This window comes from Carassius auratus, chromosome 10 (genome assembly GCF_003368295.1).
Source record: "Carassius auratus strain Wakin chromosome 10, ASM336829v1, whole genome shotgun sequence".
Lineage (NCBI taxonomy): Eukaryota > Metazoa > Chordata > Actinopteri > Cypriniformes > Cyprinidae > Carassius > Carassius auratus.
Genome location: NC_039252.1, coordinates 15,861,686 through 15,883,912, shown reverse-complemented (window position 1 = coordinate 15,883,912; position 22,227 = coordinate 15,861,686). Strand labels below are relative to the sequence as shown.

The following is a 22,227-nucleotide window of genomic DNA, read 5'->3' as shown; positions in this document are numbered from 1 at the left end:
GCAACAGTATGTCTTACTGTCATTTTTTTGCGATTTATTGCATCCTTGATGAATAAAAGTATTAATTTCTTTTAAAAAAAAAAATGGTATTATACATAGTTGTGGGTAGATCTGAAATCTGTGAAAGCATAACACTAGTCAAAAAAAAATGCAACATTATAGTTAAAGAAAAAACTGAATAGACAGATTTCATGTTTCCAAAAGACAATAAAATGGGATATACTTGCTATTAACTGCCTCAAACAATACTCTTGAACGTTTTGATTCAGTAGAAGCCTTGCTCCTTGTAAACACAACTTTTATTTCCTGGTAGACTTTAAAAACCTGTGCACTCTGATTCATGGAAAAACTGTGTAGCATCCAGCCAATCGGATTAGAGATTGTGCTTTTGTATGCCATAAAAGCAACACACAACAAATACTTAAGAACCTTAACATAATACTAGTAACATAATACCATTCACCATCAGATTGAATGCATTTGTATTTGTGTGTGTGTGTGTGTGTGTGTGTATGTGTAAAGTGGGTTTGTGAAGAAAACTACCAGCTAGACACTCAACTTGTATTTATTTTGTTATACTCTTATGTTGTACATTTTATTATTTTGAAAAGCTATAAAAATACAAAAATAAAATACATGCGACAACATAAATTATTCTGAGTGTCCCAGACTCATAGATATATATATTAAATAATCAAATCATCGAAACCATATTTTAAGCACATCATTTCATTTCATAAACAGCTATCCAATGTTCCAACTGTACAATTATCCAACTACTCACAGAAAAAAAATATGCAACCTATACCATCAGATATTTCTGTTGTTGGGCTTAAAAGGTTTTACACGACTGCAGTAGCTTCATTATTTAATTGCATTAATTAAAGTGCTTCATTTGAAGTAAGATTTCGGTTGTATATACAACACGCAATACTTTATGTAAGTTTAAAATAGCAGTGAAATAGCGTGTTCCATTAGACCAGACCACACACATACTTACATACATGAACACACACTCATACCGGCTGTGATCAGTTCATTCAGTATGACCTCTGACCTCGGTACTGGTCATTGAGCTCATTCAGTACTACGTCAGAACCTGAGCTAGGCTCTTCAGCTGCAGTTATTGTCCTGTCGTCTATCGGGTTGCCTGCAATCACAGACAAACAGCTCAAATTTTGCACAATAGATCTAATCTGATTATTCAACTAGCGTAACATTCAGATTTAATATTGAACTATATGTTTACACGCATAAAAGATGTTTTCATTTACTTTAAACATTTAAAGGAATAGTTCTCCCAAAAATGAAAATTTGCTAAATTTCTTGTGGGTTATTGTGATGCTTTTATCAGCTGTTTGGACTCTATTCCGACGGCACCCATTCACTTCAGAGGATCCATTGGTGATTAAGTGACATAATGCTTGATGTAAAATTCATGTAAAGCAATTTTTCATTTTGGGGTAAACTATTCCCTTAAAAATAGGTTCTGTTCTGTCTATTTCAAAGATCAGTTAGCATCACCTGCTGTTTCAACTAGAAATTACAGGTAATAAACATCTGGAAAGATGATAACACACAGCCTGTCTAGCAGGTCATACTCACTGACGTCTACTGGCGTATCAGATACCAAGGTGTCATGATTCAGGAAAGACGAGCTAGAGTTGTTAGAATTCGCAGAGCGGAATGAAAAGCCTCTTTTTTTGTTGGCTTTATTTATCTTTTGCGTTGCTGTGCGACTCCATTCTGTTACATAAAAGAGAGAAGGCCAATTATTAGATAAATATGCCACATAAAAGCAAGTCAGTCATTTGCATAAACATCTAAAGGCCTTTTACCGGAGTTTTCTGCCAGCCTCAGGCTGCCACAACACAGGTATGTCCTCCATTGTCGTCTGACGTTTTCTTTCATGGCACAATGGAACACAAAGATGAAGAATCCTGCGAGGGAACAGGTGCATTAGCGTCAGCATTCCATCAGAACGCTAAAAATAAACCCTGAAATGTTTTATCTGATAATATTATGGATTCCACAAAGGAACTCTGACACAGTGGCTTGCGTAACATGAAACTAATAAACACAATGATCCTGACAAATTAACAGTACTGAAAATGATTACTGTTCACAGATCAAGATTATTTATTTATTTGTTTGTTTGGGGTCATTAACCTTTTTTTATGTAATACTTTAGTTCAGTTTTGTTTAGCAAAGACACATTCGATTGATCAAAAGTGACAGTAAAATGAGCTTTTACATGATGCATTAATATTAGACACTGTACATTACTGTAAAAGTTACTTGAGCAACAATAAGAAATGATCTACTGCATATTAGAATAATTTCTGAAAGATCATGTGATACTGAGGACTGGAAAATGCAGCTTTGCCATAACAGGAATAAACTACATTTTAAAATAGATTTTAACATTTTTAAGAAATTGTAAGTAAGCCATTTATTTGTATATGTAAAGACTACTTTTATACTATATGAGAAGTGTGATATAATATGGAATTAAATAACTGCCTTTTATGTTTTTACTGTACCAAAGTCAAATACAAATAACAATTTATAATAAAAAATAAATATATAATAATGAATGTTAAATAAATTAAATTAATTAATTCAAATGAATTAAATGAATTAATAATTTGTTACATTAAATTGAAATATTATCTGGTAAATACTGAATTTATATTAAGTGCTTCTTTTGTATGTCCACTTTTAATGTTAGACCTTTAAACCTAAAGACAGACATTTCCAATGCAATTAAGATATATTTGTGTTGTAGTTTCAAAAAATGTTTTGTCCCACAGTGATTTACGTGTTATCTTTGACATTTCTAAATAACAAAATTAAAATCTTTTTTCTTTCCCCTTTCAGATTTTCCAAAGAAACCACACTTTTTACTTTTCTTGCAATGATAAGTAGTTCACATTAATACCAGAGACGTTTTTAAGATAGCAAATAGGGTAAATTTAGCCGTTCAAGAATGGTAGCGCACTTGTGCAAATTGGGACCTACCTTGTAAAGTGTTAAAAATAGCAAACAGGTACATGAAGGCCAGGTTAACAGGACCCCAGGCGAAGAACGCGAAGCCCCAGGTGAGGCCCAGGAGCACGGTGAGTCCAGCCACACTGCGCATCTCCTGCCAGCCGCTGCGATTCTGCACATTGTGAGGGTTCTGCCGCTTAATGCGACACAGCTGGATCAGTACCACGATAAACATGGTAAAGTTCAGCAGGAAGACGAGACAGAAGTACGCCACCACAGCAACATAGAAGACAATGTCGTTTTTTATCCAGCAGCTGTCGGGAGAAATCAAATTTTAGGATCAATTGTAAGATAAAAGCATGAAAGAAATGATAAAACAAATTCAGCAGGGTTTCATTTGACATTTAAAGTAATGGAACCTTTAATCTATAATCTGTATAGAATAAATATATTTCATATCAATATAGTGCTGAGAAAAATTGGGATTATTACTCACAAATCATCAGTCGCTCCGCTTGCAAACCTCCCGTATGTCACAAGGCCATAGTGGTCTTTGTTAATGGCTATGACAATTATGACTACCACGAGAGGAATGCCTTTAAAGAAACAAAACATTATGAGCTCATCTCCTCTCAGACAGACTAAACTATTTGAACAAAGCAGCCTTCAAAAACTCAAGTGCAAGTAAAACCGAAGTAACAAATCAGTCACGTACCCCATCCAGCAAGTCCTATCTTGACCATAAAGCGGGTGATGTAGGTGTTGAACACCTTGACGAGGGCCAGATACATGTGGACAGCTTCCAGTGCCATCCAAGTAAAGGATGCCAGGAGGAAATAATGCAGGAAAAAAGCAGTGGAGATGCAAAGGCCCACGGCATTTGGGTACAGAGCCAGCCAGGCGTCCAACAGGAAGACCAGGTTTAGCAGAAGCAAGGCCAAACACAGCTGAATCAGGATCTTAGACGGGATGTCTTTGCGCAGTTTACTGTCATGGGACAAAAAAATGTATTATATAGATAGACAGATTAAATTAAATCAAAGGTAAATGGCGGGTCTTCACTGGTCAGAGGGGTCCATACCCAAAAGCCAAATATGTGAGAAGGGTGAAAGAGAGGAAAATGGCTGAGATGCCACAGCCGATGTATGTGATGTATGTCAGGATGTCAGCCTGCAGTCCACTGATGGGAGTCTTTGAAATGTCCTGTCGGGCGAAACACAATTATAAATAACATCCCAGAGAATCTTAATCTAATATTAGACTAGGATATTTCAGGTCAGCTCTTTTCTTTATGATGTAACTCACTAGCAGAATACCGAAGCTGGTAAGGTGACTGCAGGCGCATTGAGTTTCTTCAGCTGAAGTATTCAGCACCTCACACCCTGATTTACTCCAGCCGCCCGAGCCACCTGTGACCAACGGTTCAAACACATGACTCAACCGAAAAAAATAATCTATTCACTAAAGAAAGGAACATTAAAAGACAACATACCATTTAATCCAAAGTCCCAGAATACACAGGAAGCTACATAGTTAGCCTGTGGAGGAATAAAAAGAGAGTTAGATACAGTAAGCAGTATTGTAATGAAGTACAAATCTGTTATTGTGTTTGTTGTGATGTAGTATTCATATTGACCGGAATGGGCCCTGTGTTTCGCAGGGTTATCAGCACTTTGTTCTGTAGACCAGAGATGCTCAGGTTAGCCACACTGCTACTCACAATCCCGCTGTTTATTTTACGTTCACCCAGTGCTTTGTCCTACAAACAAAAGTCACATGTATTAGACTAAAGCTTTTGACACAATAACTACACCAATACAAGCATACTTGTAAATTGTTTTGAGATGTGCCAACTAGATAATGTCTAGACTAAGTCATAGATCACATCAGTTCACATTACACCATTCAGCCGTTTCTAATACGCAGCAGTCGTCTTAACACAAAGCTAACTAACTAATTCGAGTCAGAAGCATTGCTCTGTCTCAGACCTGAAAGAAGGTGTTCTTCTGGAAAGAAGTTGAACTGGACTCTGGATGCGAGCCGCTGCTGATCTGCCGTGAGGTTCTGTGTGAGGGACGCTGGGAGGATGACTGAACCCAGAGGAGTGGCTCGAACCTGAACCATGACGTCTTCAGTCTCCATGCTGGGGTTACTTCGAATCTGTGATTCCAAACACAGCAGAACCAAATCAGCTACTCTGAGATGCTCAAAATTATTATTATTATAAAGAATCATTTCATTTCATCCAGTAATGGTCCAATTATACACATGAATAAACATTTGTATCTCTATTTGTATTCTCTTATTCTACATTAGCTAGCAAACAGCAGCATTTCCATTATCTGTAGTCTGTAAGATGAATAAGAATTATTGATGGAGATGTTACCTGCACGCTAGATGCTTCGGTTAGGGAGAAGGACGTCTCCTGAAAGTTGGTCCCATCGACTTTCTTCACTGCCAGAGCCAGTGACTGTGAAACTATTGACTGACTCGTTCCTGACACAACCAGTTTAAGACCCACTGTGTCCACAACCCCAATGGCCCTAGTAACCAGAGACAAACAGCTTGACTGTATATAGTGTATCAGAAAATATGTATTATTGAATCTTATGTACAGTTAAAGATTGATTCTTTACTATTATGTCATAATAAACGCATGGGCCAAAACAGTAATAAACCTGGCCACAGATGAATGTGTCTCACCTCTTTGAGAAAGGAGTTATTACAGCTACAGGAACATCGAGGAGGTTGTTGACGATACCGACAGAAGTGTTTGCCACTGCCAGGCTGATGTTGGGCCCAGAGAGGAGCGACTCTAGCTGTGATAAAATCTGGTCCACCTGAGAGCCGTTTAAAGACGAGGCATTTGCACTTAACTTCAACAATCCTTCAGCATCTAATGTCCCTGACGTGGGACATATACAAAGAGGAAAAGGTAAATATTCAGTCGTTTAGTCAATTGATGGATCCCAGGTTTGTTCTTGAATGCCCCTTTTTCTACAATCAGCATTAATAATTACATTGAACTTATGACGGTAACAAGGTGAGCGAATCTCATTAAACCTGTCAGAAACATGTCTGGGTCAAATTTTGCCATGAATGAAATCGAAAATGATATTTGCATAAATATAATAAAATGATAATGCCTGAAAAAAACAATTGTACATATGTTTATCATCTTGCTTTTTATTGCATTGCTTTTAAGCTTATTTAAAACAAATTGTACTGTAAAAACTAAAGTCACAATATGAAAAAAACTTGAAATTAATGGGCTTTAATTTCTTAAACATCAAAAAAATAATAATTAAAATATGGTACCACTTTATTAATCTTGACCAAATCTTACTGTTAACAATTTGTTTATTAGCCTGCATATTACTAGCATAATGGCTACTTATTAGATCTTACAAGGCACTTATTAATGTCTTATTCTGCATGACTGCATTTTATATCCATTAATCCTATACCTAAACCTCACAACTTCCTTATAACCTTACACGTTTATTCAAGTACAATTTGTAGTTAATAGTGAGAATTTGTGCCCAAAAGTGTATGAAGTGTATGTACTGTATGTAATTACCTGAGGCTGTTACATTAGCAGGAGAAGTTGTTACATTCACAGACTCTGTTGTAGCATTGAGGATGGTTGTGTTCGAGAGGGGGGTACTTGTGAAAGGAGGAGTTGTGGTACTGTTTGTAAAAGTGGGTGCAGATGAATTACAGCTGCCATTCAGGGGAATGACAATACTTGACCTGCCTTCATTAACGCCTGTTAAGCTGTAAACATATGAAATAAAAGTGTTGTTAAGAAAACAGATATGCACGTGTGTGTGTGTGTGTGTCCTGGTATTCCCTACATTATGGTGACCACAAGGATAGCAATACCAGTTTATTTTGACCTTGAGGGGACATTTTTTTGGTCCCCTTGAGGAAACAAGCTTGTAAGTCATACAAAATTAAATGTGTGAGGGGTAGGGTTAGGGTAAGGGGATATAAAATATGGTTTGTTCAACATAAAAACCATTATAAAGTTTTTACAGTATGAAAACACTTATGTCTATACAATGACACATATAAAATGTGTGTGTGTGGTGACGTTTTAAGGACCAATGCAATGTTTTTTTGGCTATTGCTACAAATATACCCCAGCGACTTTTTTTTGTTTTGTGGTCCAGGGTCACATATATACTGTACACCTTCATGCATATATTATAGTACATGTATTGTATACTGTATGTGTTTGTGGCAGAGGAATATTGCTTATAAATACTGACATACTGACATAAATGACACACTATATGCAAAGGAGACAATGAACTTTACTAACCAGTAATCTGTCCACAAATCTGTCTCCATGCAGCTTTCAGAACTGAAATTTGTACTTAAAGACGGGTTCCACATGAAATTCTGGCTTAAAGGATCCGAAGAATAAGAGCAGACCGCTGAAAATAATCACAATTATAATCAGATATACATTTAGAAATGAATCTGACGTAGCTATGTTTACAGAAGACAGACACTTACCTACTCTGCTCACAACTCCATCTAAGGTGAAGTTTTTCTGAAGTTCAGAGATATCCTCTACAATTGAGAGAACGTCACACGGGTCCATAGCTGTGTCTAGTTTCACTATAACACTACACTTGATTGCAGGGGCCTCGGTATTGCCCTGATTGCTAGAGCCCGGAAAGGAAGGAGCAGTACATCAACCACCCATTAACTTAAGAACACATTTTTCCATAAACTCATGCTGCAGTGAGAATCAACATACCTTTTTATGCAATCAAACACACCTACGTCCTGTAAGAGTCAGAATTAGAAATCAGAAATCAGCACCATTTTACAACCAAAAGACTTTCAGGGCTGACATCAAGACATCTTACCAGAAAGTGACACATGCGAGTCTGCGAACTGTTACTTGCAGATCTAAAATGCAGAAGTAGAAGAGGACTGTTAAAATGAATTACTAAAGTCTTTATCATATTTTAGTAGATATTCTGTAGTTCAGCTGGTAGATTTATTTGCTTTGTCTTTTTGAAAACAAAAAGATGCAATAAAAATGGTCTCAACTCACGGCATGTTGCTGCATGCCAAGTCCAAAAACTGTAGAAAAATATGAATAACAAAAAACATCAAAACAAGGATCAATAGCACTATCACAAATCAGTATGTAGATTATGAATGAACATCCAGCGTTCTGACTTTAATTCTACACATGATACTCACAAACTGGGGCGCCAAGTTGGATTCCAAGTATTGGTTCCACCGTACATTAAAATGGTAATAGTAGAAATCTAAAACAGAGGAGGATGTGTACATATAACCTTTCATCTGAATTACTCTTCAAATGCATTTATATTTGCAGCAGGGTTTTTGTGCATTCACAGACTCTTACATGATTAACTTGTTTACCTGAGTTATTGCAGCGTGAGGAACAATTACATGTTTGCGGTGCTTTAGGAAAAATGAAAAGATAAGTTAAAACCTCAAGGCACACGGATTGTAAATGTAAAAGTTTACATTAACATTTTTACAACTGACAAGGTCTTTATCGTATGTAGCATTTCTAAACAATGAAATATCATTCATTTAAAGCACACAGGTTCATTAATAAAGAGGATAAAAGAAGCCTTACGTGGACTAGTAGGACAGATGTCCTGAAGACCAGTAGCCAGTGGAATAATCACATTTGTATTGTTCCCACTATGAAAAAGAATGACAAGAAAATGAGACAGAAGACCAAGAATGAAAAAATGATTGTTTAATAAAAAGATTTTTAGATTGTATCTTACTTAATCAGGATTAATGTAAGCATGCTACACCATATTCTTTTCCAGTCTGTGTCTAAACTTACCATGAGATGTTCTGTGGTCCTGCTGCACATACATCAATATTGATTGCTGTCTGACTGCATTTGTCATATTGTCCGGATAAAATTGGTGAATTGTTTGCACACACACCTGTGCAAAAACATATCCAATCTGACTTCTTTTAGAAATGTTATGTGATACTGAAATACTATAAATACTATAAAATTACTATTATTAAGTCATGGATTAGGGGAATTTTACTAACCCACTCTTTCTATTGTTCCCACCAAACTGACAGTGACATTTTCTGAGCTCATCTTCACAACAGCGTCACTAATGCAGCAAACATTGGCAGGTGCACTCAGCTGCAGAAGAATATTGCACAGTGCATCCCTGTCAGAAAAACAGCAGGATGATGTAAGAGAAGCTTATAGAAGTGCAATGATTTTATTTATTATTTGAGTATGTTTCAAATGGATAAGAGCAGAATTTGATACTGACTTTGTACTATTCTTTGGATCGCACGTGACCTCCATGCCCTAATAATAAAAAATAAAAGCAAAGTTTGTGTATGCTTCTCAGACAAACTCTAATAAAATGCCAAAATATGCAGCTTGCAATGACAACTGAATCTGCACTTACTTCAAACATGGGTGTCTGTGTACTGCAGAACAGAAAGAAGACCAGATTCATTTATTAGCTTTTCAAAGCACAGTAAGTTTGAGGTCAGGGAAATAACTGGAAACTGAAAGTGCCTTAAACATCTCTGATTAAATAACGACAGGCGATAGTTATTAATGCATGATGATAAAATACAGCTTTTTAAAGTTGAGGAAAGTAGACAAATTACATAACACATAATTATTATTCAGTTTGAAAGTACTGACATGTCTAAAGAGCCTTAAGTGAGAACATTAGTATGCATTCATTCATGAGAAAAGGTCAAAACAGTATACTGGGGGTACCTTATGCTTGTAGGCACATCTGTTAATAATTTGCTGTCAAATGCCGCCACTGCCATAACTGCACATGCATTTAGTTTGCTTTTGTAAAGCTGCTCAAGCTGAAAAATACATTTCAGATGATTGAGTTTAATTACTGCTTTTCAAAAAATGACAGAAAACTGTAATTGTTCCATGTACTGTTAGTTGCAATATTAACAATATTATGGTACAAAATGTTGTTATTTTATATATTATGTACAAGTATTTTTATATATTAAAATATAAATAATATTAACAAAAATATATTTAAAAATATATAAAAAGTAACAAAATATTGTCATATTACACCATGTTCCAAATTATTATGCAAGGGACATATCAATAGGATTTCGGTACAATTAAGAGTCAGATTTTTGTTTGTGTGGTTTTTCACATCCTTTCAGGTAACTATCAATCTCAGTCTTCTTAGGGAAATGGAAACCTGCTTAAAGAGGTTTTTTTCCACATTATTAAGCAAGTCAGAGTTCTCATGAAATATGGTGAGGAAGAAAGAGCTTTACAGTTTTCTACAGCTGGCATTACAATACAGTTCATTTTTTTTTGACAGAAACGTTCCTTAATATTCATCTGACCTTCTGACCTTCCATCTTCTGTGCTCTAAGTTATTCACAAATATTTTGACAGTTCAATAATCTCTATTTGCTTTTTGCTAAATATTGTTTGTTTTGATGCATTTTGCAAGACATTGCATGGTTTCATACTTTTCTTCTTCAGAAAGATCTTTCTTCCTCACCATGTTTCATGAGAACTGTGACTTGCTAAATAATGTGGAACAACCTCTTTAAGTAGGGTTCCCATTTACCTAAGAAGATCTGGCAAACTACTGACCAAACCAATCTGAGATTGATACCAGTTAGCTTAAATAATGTGAAAAACAACCCACACAAAAATCTGACTCTTTATTGTACCGAAATCCTGTTTATATGTCAGTTGCATTATGATTTGGAACACAGCGTACATGAAATCCAATTAAAAATGTTTATACATAATTATTCCATAATTTACATTCTAATGTTTTCTATATTATTAACAGTTAAAATCAAATCAAATCAAATAAAGCTTCTCAATATCACTTCTTCTAAGTGAGGATCATTCCTGTACTTACCCATGTCCGGATCTGTATTTCATTTTCAAGTGTTCTTGTTACATTAACGGTCATCCAGTAAAATGCTAATAAAGACCAAAATATTCAGTTATGCATTGTATTCCTAACATTTAATAGAAAAACAGCCCATTATGTTTGCTGCAGTTGTAATACTTACCTTTTACACAGCTTTGATTAAAGTTACAAGGTGTGGGTGCTGTATGTAGACAAGAATGCCTCAATGTTAGATATTAGAAGTAAACTGTGGTACACAGAGGGGTTTTTTCACACTGTATGTCTTACCTGTCGTTGCTGATGTTTGGTTAATGGTTGGTGTTGTATCAGTTATATTGGCGGAGGGGGATGGTCCGGGCTGAAGATGATATTAGTAATGAGTTTATTAATATGGTGCCTGACAACATACTGTAGGATGTAAATGGTACTTTGGTGCTAATAATGGTGTATCTGTACTTACTGTTGCTGTAAATGTTGTGAGGTTTGTAGTTGTTTCAAATGAAGTCGTGTTTCCAGTCAATGTGAAGTTTGCCGTTGTTACAAAAGAAGTTGTGTTTCCAGTGGATGTGAAGTTTGCCGTTGTTACAAGAGAAGTTGTGTTTCCAGTGGATGTGAAGTTTGCCGTTGTTACAAAAGAAGTTGTGTTTCCAGTGGATGTGAAGTTTGCCGTTGTTTCAAAAGAAGTTGTGTACCCAGTGGATGTGAAGTTTGGTGTTGGTTCAAAAGAAGTCATGTTTCCAGTGGATGTGTATGGTGTGCTTTCCACAGTTTGATTATAAGTTCTTTGTGATTCAGGAGTGAATGTTGTTGCTGGGATCATTGTGCTGATGTTAGAAGACGTGACTGTGGTCTCCGACATCGTAGTTGTATTTTGCACATCATGGCTTGGTGTTACTGGCACTGTTGATGAGTTACTGGAACCTTTGGTTGAAGATGAATCTGTTATGGTAATATTAGCGGCCGTTCCTCCAGTCGCTGTTATTGAATTTGAAAGTTCTGTAGATGGTGTGAAGGTTGAAATCCCAATTGTTGTGCCATTTGTGCTCGATGTTACTGCAGGAAAATGTATTTAATTTAACCAAGAATGTATTGCATTTATAAATAAATACACACACACGGCTATTGGAAACTTCATTATTTTGTCTATAGAAGAATAAAATATCAGTTTCTTCTGGTAAGCATCATCATGCTGTTGTTGTTTTTCTAATGAAGGGCTAGTTTTTATCCATCTCTTTCTTTTTGTTTGTCCACTGAGCTGATTCATAAGCATAAGTAGAAATTGGCTTTTGTTTTGTTCCAGACTAAAACATGCCCAGCAGGTTGACTGAGCTATATTTGTATGGTTGGTTCAGTCAGGCTATTGTGTTTCAAAGTGATCACAGCCCATGTTTTGCGTGACTCAGCTACGCTCCTATTACAGGAATACTGAACAATATTTCTGAGATGTCTCTTTTTACACTATAGGAGAGACATGCAGACACTTACACATAGTCTGAAACTAAATACTGCTGTTAGGTAAATGAAAACATCACGATGTGACAGGAATAAAATGTACTTAAGATAATGCACCAAGATTTCCATGTCACTTTAAAGGGGTCATATGATGTTGCTAAAAAGAACATCATTTGGTGTGATGCAATGTGTTTATGTGGTTAAAGGTAAAAAAAACACATTATTTTCCACATACTGTACATTATTTTTCTCCTCTGTGCCCTGCCTTTCTGAAACGCATTGATTTTTACAAAGCTTATCGTTCTGAAAAGCGAGGTTTATGCTGATTGGCCAGCTATTCAGTGCATTGTAAGTGGCTGAATACCTCAAGAGTATGGAAATGTTTCACCCCTTAACATACTGTGATGGTGTCTCCCGGCACAGCCAGACCAATAAAAACCAATAAAACTCATTACAAACGAGGCATTTCCTTCATCCAGTGGAGACATAATTACTGATTATAATGACTTATACTGTCTTTTTAGGCTTTGCGTTGCATATCGTGCTGCATAAACATAAAATCATGTATGCATTTGTGATCGGAGAAATGACAAACAACAAGCTCTAACAGTTACTCTACACTGCTCAAAACTCACATTTGAATCACCAGTGGCAAATCCTCGACATATGAAAATGTACTTATATACCTGGATTTTCACTTTATAGAAACAAACATTGTAGGCTGCTCTCACGGGAAACAGTCCTTGTCTTCCACAAAATCCGCTGCACACATCTGAATATTTTGGTTGAACTGTTCCAGAACAGTGTTGTAAATACAACTTAACCACTGATTTCTAGTTCTGTCCTCTTTTGGAAGGCCAAACAAAGTAGCTTTCCTTTCACACAGCGTCTCCACAACATGACGCCGGCGGCAACAGAGAAAATAAAAGACACGCCTTCTTTCTTTATGTGCGTTATGCAAATCTTCACATATCGTGATGTAGACATGTTGGGGCGTGTTAGAACGAGTCGTTTTAGGAGGGATTGGTTGACTCTTAACTTTGATAAAGAATATCTCTTTGGATTTGAGAATTTAGTCTTTGCAACTTTACAGATCTTATTTATGCACCAAGAGCTTGTAACACTCCAGAGAAAGGAAAATGTGAAATTGCATCATATGAACACATGAAAACATTTTATGCAAAATGTCAGATTTCTTCCATTGAAACAAAAAAAAAGTTATTTGGATCAATATGGTTCACATGATCATCTTGTTCTACACAAACTTGTGAAGTTCATGCAGCTCATCATACAACAGATTACAAAATTAGCAATGCAAAAACTCTATAAAATGTGATAAATTAGATATTTTCAATATAATTATTTTGGGTTGCCTATGTCTAAATGCAAAATAGAGGATACTGAGGAGCTCTTTATCGCCATTAGAAGTTACACAAACCATTGTGTAATGTTACTAAATTGTGCAAACAGGCGTTATATTTCGTCATCATCTAGCTTTGTTCTATAAACTCAAATGTAGAGTCCTATTGTGGCACAATAGGTGAGCAAACAGGAGGACAATCCCTAAAATTAAGTAGAGCATCAGACCTCACCTGGAAGGAACAGTAGCATCAGGAGCAGGAGAAACACATAATCCAGATGGCTCCAGCATCCAAAACTCCATCTACTTAATCGTTTGGTCACCATTGCTCTAAAACATACACACACACAAAACAGAAGCAACAGAAGCAAAAAAAATGACTTCAAAAGTTTCAAAGTAATAATTATTACATTTTGTGAATTTGAACTGTAGTGATGTAAATGTTACTGTAGACAATACACTGGCCATGACGTGACTCCCAAACAAAAGAGTGGTACAGGTAACACAATTAAACTCATGAGGCTTCAACACATCCGCTTCCTGGTACAACTCAACTCACATTTCATTCAGTTACTTCAATATGGCTAACTTAATCCCTAACTTAATACATTTCATAAATACATAAACCTTTGGTCTGGTTTTTCGAGAGCTTTCAATGGAATATCCATGGTGGGTGTGTATTTCTATCAAACACAATTGACCGGATCTAATGTTCAATTTTAATCTAATCTAAAAGTAAATGTTGTCAGAGATCAGGCATTAAGAAGAAAAGAGTATAGTAATGAATAGCTAAATATACACTCCTGTAACTCAAACTGTAGAGCATGGTGCTAACAAATACATTAATGTAATTTAGAAACATTATTTTTCTTTTTTGCTGCAATTTTCAAAACTAATGCTAAAAAAAAAGTATTCATAATTTTGATATTAATCATTTTTTAAAAGAAAGTAAAAATATTAAATGTCTTCAAATTTTCAATTTTATATTAACTTGCACTACCTAGAATTAAGAGTTGATAAGTTATGGAAATATTTTTGAAATTCTCTTCTGATCAGTTAAAAACAGTTCAGGCTAAGTATTTTTGTGAAAACTGCCATGATACTTTCTTAGGAATCTTAACGTTTAAAAGAAGAGCGTTTATTTGAAACAGAATAGAATATTTGTAACATAAATGTCACTTGATCAGTTTAATTCGTCCGTGCTAGCTAAAGGTCTTAATTTCTTTCAAAAAAGTAGTTTATATTTAATATCATATAAAATAAGCTATTCTAAATTAGACAGTATTTTTGATTATTTGATAAGGTAACAGTGGTTTAACTAGTCTCTCATTACATAACTTACAACTGAAAGTAATGTTTCAGTATATAATGTATTTATATAATAATTTAGTTATAATGTATAACTGAATCAAACTTGTACTACCTATCCACGTAATTAACAATAAATAATATCAATTACATTTATGTAAATAACAAGAAACAATCCATAAAACATCACCAAACCAACAGATAATAAAATGTAAATCCGCTTGATAAAAAAATATTTTTCAGCACATTGCAAATTTTTAATATGTATTTATTTAATCACGATTAATATTAATTAATTTTACACCACATACCTTGTAGACACTTCTATAGACAGCCTGCTGTGCTTCACATCATGATCTGTACTGACACACCAAACCATGGATATACTGTATTCTTCTTTCTGTTGACAACCACAGCCTGGTTTCCCACAGAATAACCAAAATGTGTCCTTTCAGACTCCAAAAAATCTAAGACGGAGAAAAGACTCTTAGGTTTGTCTCTCAGGTCTTGTGAAGTATCTGTGAAGACTGAGTTATGTGCACACCCTCCTTAAATCAAAACTTAAACACACCCAGCCTTCAAAGCACAGGAAGTGAACTTCCCCTCTAGCAAAGCTAAATATTAACTTTAGACCAATTAATAATTTTTGATTATTAATGATTATTATAATAATCCTATTTGTCAGTATATACCCTTATATTCATATTTTTAATATATTGGGTTAAAACTGGGAACCACAGAGAACTGCAGAGAAAATTGCATGATGATATTTAGAGATATTTTAAAATAAGTTGAATTAAAATAAATGTTTTTGAGCAATTAGCCATCAATTAAAACACATTTATGTACATTTACATAGTTATTTTGATGTGGATACTATTTCATTTATCTCTTGCAAATCAGTTTCATGGACTAACAGGTCAAGCGACTTTTTACAGTCAGAGCTTTTATTTCAATGGAATGTAATAACCGCATTGGGGTTTGCGTATGTTCAAGTTGTTCCACCCATACCTGCATCATACTAATGACTTTGTATACCTGTCTCATGAACTGAACAAAGAGCGGGTGGGGTTTGCACCTGACCTCAACTTCCCCGTGTTTGTTTTGGCTGTTTACCTGTATCCATAAGAGCCAGATTAAATCTGTGTATGTTTAAATCCATTAATACTGAAGGAATGGGTTCCTGGATCCACCATGGCCTTCATAAAATATATTTATGATCCTTTTGCATGATAATTGATCAAGTTATTAATCAGTATTTAATCTCATAAATTGTTAGTGATTGAAGAAAATTATTATTTACCACATACTAGTAAATAATAGTCACTAAAATGAACCATGTTATTGGAATGTGTTTTTCTCTTGTTTGTGAGAAGCTTCTTCCTTTGCGAGCTCCCTTTATATATATATATAGAACTTTATGTTACATTTGTGACCTCTATTATGACCCTCAGTTATTCTCCCTTGAAAATTTTTATTTATATTGGTTCATAATTTAACCTAATTTGGATCTGGTGTTTCCTAATAAGCAAAACACACAGATTATCTCATATAGCTCATTATGTTCCCTGTTTACTGGAAGCTTCACTGAAGCTTACTTGCAACTTGCTGGAAATAATTCTCATGACCATTGAAAATATTAGGTATATTATATTAGCGAAATTCGCTGACAGTTATTTTAGGCGCTCTGTTTTAAGTAATGAGAGGTTGAAAAAATTATAAGAGTCTGCAGTTCTGCGCTAAGGCTGCGCATTTTTATCCCCCTTGATTGACCTTTCCTTTAACGCGGAAGTTGCGGTTCAAGTGCTGGGAACTACAATCTAAAGCACGAAAGGGATTCGCTCTCCGTGAATAATTGTTCTTTAAATGTGTCTTGTAAATGATGCACATTCTCCACCCTGAAAATGCATAGCACTTTGAAAAACTGGAAGAAGTCGTTTGCAGATTTTGCACCGGATATAGAGCTGACCTGTGGAGTAGTGATTGTGATCGTGCTGTCGTGTATTTTTAGTGTCATACCATATTACTTCAATATTTCAGAGCACTTTTTCAGTCTGGAGTCCAATGCTGTCATCAGCGGCCATGGTAAGAGTTGTTTAAAACTTAAAAGTCACAAATAACTCCATCAGCTCCCTTTCAGCTCCCTGAACATAAGTTGTACTCATTGCATTTTGTAGACCGATGTAGCCTGTGACCCACAACTACTGTCTTAATGAATGTATGTTGGGCAGAACGTACTTTAAATACCTCAAAATTAAAGTTTTGTGGTTTGTCGTCCATGTCTTATACCTCTGGTGCCAGCTGTCTGCTAATAAACTTTGACAGAATTCACTTTAATACATTTAAATTTACATTTAGTCTCTCTTTGAGAAAACGGACCAGCAATATTGTTGACATTTGAGCATTAAAAGCGCTAGAAGGAGAATATCCCGCATCAGTAGTAGGCTACCCCCACAATTGAAGTTTATTGGTTATTTAAATAAAGATCCCTAAGATTCACCCAGCCTCTTCCACGTATGTTAGCCAGTCATAAAGACTGGAGGTGGTTCTCGGGCAGCATTGACCAACGACTTGAGTTTAGATCAATAAATCATGCTATATTGATATCTAAATTACAGACATATGGAATTAGAGGTGTAGTATTAAATTGGATTATTAGTTACTTAGAAAATAGACAACAATATGTGTAGAGTATATAGGCCATGAATCTAAGTTGGTAACAATACAGTGTGGAGTCCCTCAAGGCTCTGTGCTGGGGCCTAAATTATTTATTTTATATATTAATGACCTCTGTGACTATTAAAAGATTTTGCGTTTTGTTCTTTTTGCGGACGATACAAATTTTTTTGTATCGGGGAAGAATTTAAACATATTAATGAAAACTATTGAACAAGAATTGGTCCTACTTCAGAAATGGTTTAATAAAAATAAACTGTTGTTAAACTTAAGTAAAACAAAATGTATGTTGTTTACAAATCAAAAATGTCCTGATAATGTTAGTTTGACTTTAAATGGAATAATTATTGAGAGAGTGTCAGAATTTAGGTTTTTAGGAGTACTCATTGATGAAAAATTTAAATGGAAGTCACACATAGCTTATGTAAGAAATAGAATTTGTAAAAACATTGCTGTTTTGAGCAAAGTAAAGTTTATGTTAAATTATAAGGCAATGAGAATCTTATATTGTTCCTTTATTTTGCCATATTTTATGTATTGTTTGGAGGTATGGGGAAACTCTTATTTTACTAATTTAATGCCCTTATTTATTTTGCAAAAAAGGGTTATAAGAATAACTAATGGAGTTGCTCCAAGAGAACATACTACAGGACTGTTTCTGAGGTCAGGACTACTCAAATTGAAGGATTTGGTTTCTTTACAAACTTTATTAGTTGTTCATAAAGCGAAACACTGCCTGTTATCACATGGATTGCAAACCCTTTTTACTGTAAATATTGAGACAAGCAGAAGAAATTATGATGTTAAACAACCTTTTGCTGGAAATACCCTCGAACAAATGTGTGTTTCAGTTTCTGGTGTGAAAAAATTGAATTTTCTAGAAAATGATTTTAAATGTTGTTCAAATATTCTTCAATATAAATATAAGTGTAAACAGAAGATATTTAATTTGTACGAAGATGAATGTGAAAATCATTAAAACTATAACAACAATGATGGTTTCGTCATTGTTTTTGTTGCTGGAGTTGTCATTATTGCATCGTTGTTGTTTTTTTGTTTGTTTGTTTTTTTGTGTTTTTTTTATATATGTCATGTCAGTGAGGCCATCTAATTTGTAATTTGTAATTTTCTTAATATAAAAATGGGGTAGGAGTTTATAAGATTTATTTTCTTCATCTTACTCCTGTTCTTCTTGTCATGGAATGTATTTTTGTGTGTTTGTTGGTTTGTTGTTGTGGTATTTTGTGTTGCATTACCATGAAAAGAGAATAAATAATTGAAATGAAATGAAAAAGATGTGAGAAACCTGTGCTCACTCCTATAAAATGCTTAATCAAGTAAATTCCCTATGCTCAAAACTACACGCACACACACACACACACGGTAGAGCATTGCGTTAGCAGCGCAAGGTTGTGGGTTCGATTCCCAGGGAACACGTTAGGTAAATAATTTGGATAAAAACGTCTGCTAAATGCATACATTTATTTATTGAATTTATATATATTGCAATAAATTCTAAAAAAAACAATCTAGACATAATAAACATCTTTAAATTAATAATTTCCTATTAATCCATAATTTTTATGTCATTTATAGTGCTTTGATTGTAGTCAACTTTATTAGCTTTTCCAAATACGTTTTTTGCTTCAGATAAAATATTGTAATGTTTACTGGATTAGTTAGCGCACTGTGTTTGCTATATTATGTTATCATATATTAAAATAAACAAAATATACCATAAATACCATATTGGTTCATTTTTTCGTGTTACTTAATTTTTGTCCGCTCTCTTCACAGTCTACAAACTCTTCACCTATTTCCTCTACCACAAGAATATGATGCTTTTGATCCTAAGTGGCGTCCTGATGGCGTTTCCCTGTAGTGGGCTGGAGCGAGGGATTGGAACGGTCAGATTCCTCTACCGGTCACTGCTGCTGTCGTCCATCTGTGGACTCTTACATGTGCTGCTGGAGTCACTGCTGTTCTCCCCGTCCAGTAGGAGCTCAGTAAATGGGCTTGTCCCATTGGCCCTGTCTGTCCTGGGAATGATAACCATCAATTCTGCTATGCGGAAGGCGTATATCATGGGCGTCAGTGTGCCTTCTGCGTCCCTCCCCTGGATTATTCTAATAATTCTAACCCTGTTCTTTCCAAACGCTTTTTTCCTTTGCAACGTCCTGGCCATCATTACAGGAATGTTACGTATCCTTAATCTATTCTAAAACATATAGAATGCTCAACTTTTTTTCATTTCATTTCATACGGCAATCCTGAATCATAAAGCTTACAATCATATCATGTAGTTCAATCAGTATATAGAGTATTTTTAATACTATTCCTTAACTTAGTACATTTAGATGGAATGGGATGGTTTTCATTATTAGAGATGTCAGAATCTAGAGCTTCCGTCTTGGAGAAGAAGTTCCCTTTTCGCTTGCTAAAACATATACCTGGTGTCCAGTTCATTCTTGCATCGACAGAAGAGTGCAAGAAGCCACTTGACCTCACGTGAGTGATCAGTGCCACAATTACATATGTTCACCCTGTTGTTTACTTTACTGTATTCATATTGCAGTGTATAGAAGATTGTTAAGAGTACAGCTTTTAGCTTCTTCATTTTGAGCAGCTTGCAATTGTAAAGTGATGCATTTTAACTTTTTTTATTGGTTATTGTTGGTATCTTTTAAGCATTATGTCTTTGTTTAATGTGTGCCACAGGATGTTTAAGTAAAAGAGTCTAATTAACATTTCTTTTAAGATTGTGTCAATAGGTTCTTCATGGAGGTTATTCATTTCATTTATGCAGGTCTTTAAAATCGTCTTAAACAGAAAATCCACCCAAAAGGGATGAAACTGTCATATTGTTGACTACATTTTGAAGAATGTTGGTAACCAAACAGGTTTGCTTCCCGTTGACTTTAATTGTATGATCAAAATATGCAGTGAAAGTCAATGGGAACAGAAACTGCTTCGTTGCCAATATTCTTCAGAATATTTTCTATGTTCCTCAGAAGAAAGAAAATCACCCAGTTTTGAAAAGACATGAGGGTGATTAAATGATGACAGAATTTTCTATTTTCTTTTAAATGACAACATTTTCATTTTGGGGTGGAGTATTCCTTTAAGTAGAAATCAGTGGAAAAGGCATACCAAAATGTTAATAAAATAAGAGAAGAACTTACATATATTTGTTATATTTGTAATTCCAGAGACGTTCCACCAGGGTCATACCCCGTCCAGGCCTACGCTCCAGTAAATCCCACCAATGGTCAAGTTCTAGGAAGTCTGCCCAACACAGTCGATGGTTGGCCCGTCTCACTGTATCCTCAGCAGCAATACACATTTACTTCACCTTACACTAAAGTCAGCATTGGTCACAATCTTGGACATGGACATCATCATGGGCACAGCCATCACACAGGCAGCCCGTGGATGCCAATGTCCCCATATGCTCAGCATCAGTTCAGGCCACCAGTCAACCTGACAGATCAGCCCTTCATTAAACTACCTCAGCCAGGAGTGCCATTCACTCCTCCAATCTCACAGCCAGAGACTGGAGTACCTGCCTTTCCCACAACTCACTCCGGACCCCCTGTGTCATTGTCATTCTAGAGATTTGATGGGGTTCATCTGCAGGGTTTTTTGTTTGGTCGTTATTCTGTTACCTCGTGTCTCGTTACAAGAATTCAAACGGCTTGTTTTTAATATTGTACAGTTGCTGTTTTGCTTAAGAACATTTTTGTACCTTAAAATAAAAACTCATTCTTTATCCATTTTATACACCGCAGTATTTTGTTTTTAACATGTCTATACAAACACATTTTGAGGCGACGGTTTTTGTGCATATTCTTTAATTGTCAAACATTGCATGACTTATATGAAAATTTTGCTCAAAACACCTGACAATGGCATTTCTCTTCTCAAGGTGTATTAATGCATTAAGTTTTAAAATGACACCAATGCAAGCTTGATTCATTTTAAGACCGCCATGCTGGGCAATGCAGTTTCAGCTTTGGCTCACTAGGGGGATGAATTTAGGAGGTCATTCTATAATCAGGAGTAGAAATCAGTGGAAAATGTACATCAGCCGCGAAAAGCCTAAGAAAATAAGAGAACTTACATTTCTCTTTATAAATGCACCTTTTAAAATGTTAGGAAAATACATACTTCTGTGACAATTAACACATGACCACTTGCTAAAACTTGAAAAAAAAATGTTTTGACAAACAGAATGTAACACTTCACCTAAAGATGGGAGTCATGCTGATTGCATAATTGCTCATTCCATGCTACTTAAAGTTAGTATGAAGTAATGCATAAAAAGAGTGGCTAAACCTCTTGAAACCACAGGAAATGAGAATGAACAAACATCACATGATCAAAAAAACAACAACAAAAAAAAACTGACCTTAAATGTTAATTTCCTGTAACATATTGTAGGATGTTTTCATACACAATATCACAGAAACAAACTCTAAAGTTTTTACAGTACGTCACAAAGTGATCCTTGCAGTCTTTACACACAGA

The 22,227-nt window shown here is 35.3% G+C and overlaps 1 protein-coding gene and 1 pseudogene across 1 annotated transcript; one reads left to right on the top strand and one right to left on the bottom strand.

Moving 5' to 3' along the window:
* Nucleotides 1-547: 547 nt before the first annotated feature.
* LOC113110059 (uncharacterized threonine-rich GPI-anchored glycoprotein PJ4664.02-like) lies at nucleotides 548-15,566 on the bottom strand (annotated as a pseudogene).
* Nucleotides 15,567-16,711: 1,145 nt separating this feature from the next.
* On the top strand, nucleotides 16,712-21,478 carry LOC113110057 (rhomboid domain-containing protein 2). Its single transcript, XM_026274058.1, has 4 exons — nucleotides 16,712-17,109; nucleotides 19,498-19,902; nucleotides 20,058-20,208; nucleotides 20,910-21,478. The coding sequence occupies exons 1-4, from the start codon at nucleotides 16,929-16,931 to the stop codon at nucleotides 21,310-21,312; spliced, it is 1,140 nt and encodes a 379-aa protein (XP_026129843.1). The 5' UTR covers nucleotides 16,712-16,928; the 3' UTR covers nucleotides 21,313-21,478.
* The last annotated feature ends 749 nt before the right edge of the window (nucleotides 21,479-22,227 follow it).

What these genes read in the sequence shown, in the direction of transcription:
- LOC113110057 (XM_026274058.1), top strand. Translation starts at nt 16,929, where the DNA reads ATGCATAGCACTTTGAAAAACTGGAAGAAGTCGTTTGCAGATTTTGCA. An exon ending in TGCTGTCATCAGCGGCCATG is followed by an intron (nt 17,110 to 19,497) that starts GTAAGAGTTGTT and finishes CTCTCTTCACAG; the next exon opens with TCTACAAACTCTTCACCTAT. An exon ending in CATCATTACAGGAATGTTAC is followed by an intron (nt 19,903 to 20,057) that starts GTATCCTTAATC and finishes TAGTACATTTAG; the next exon opens with ATGGAATGGGATGGTTTTCA.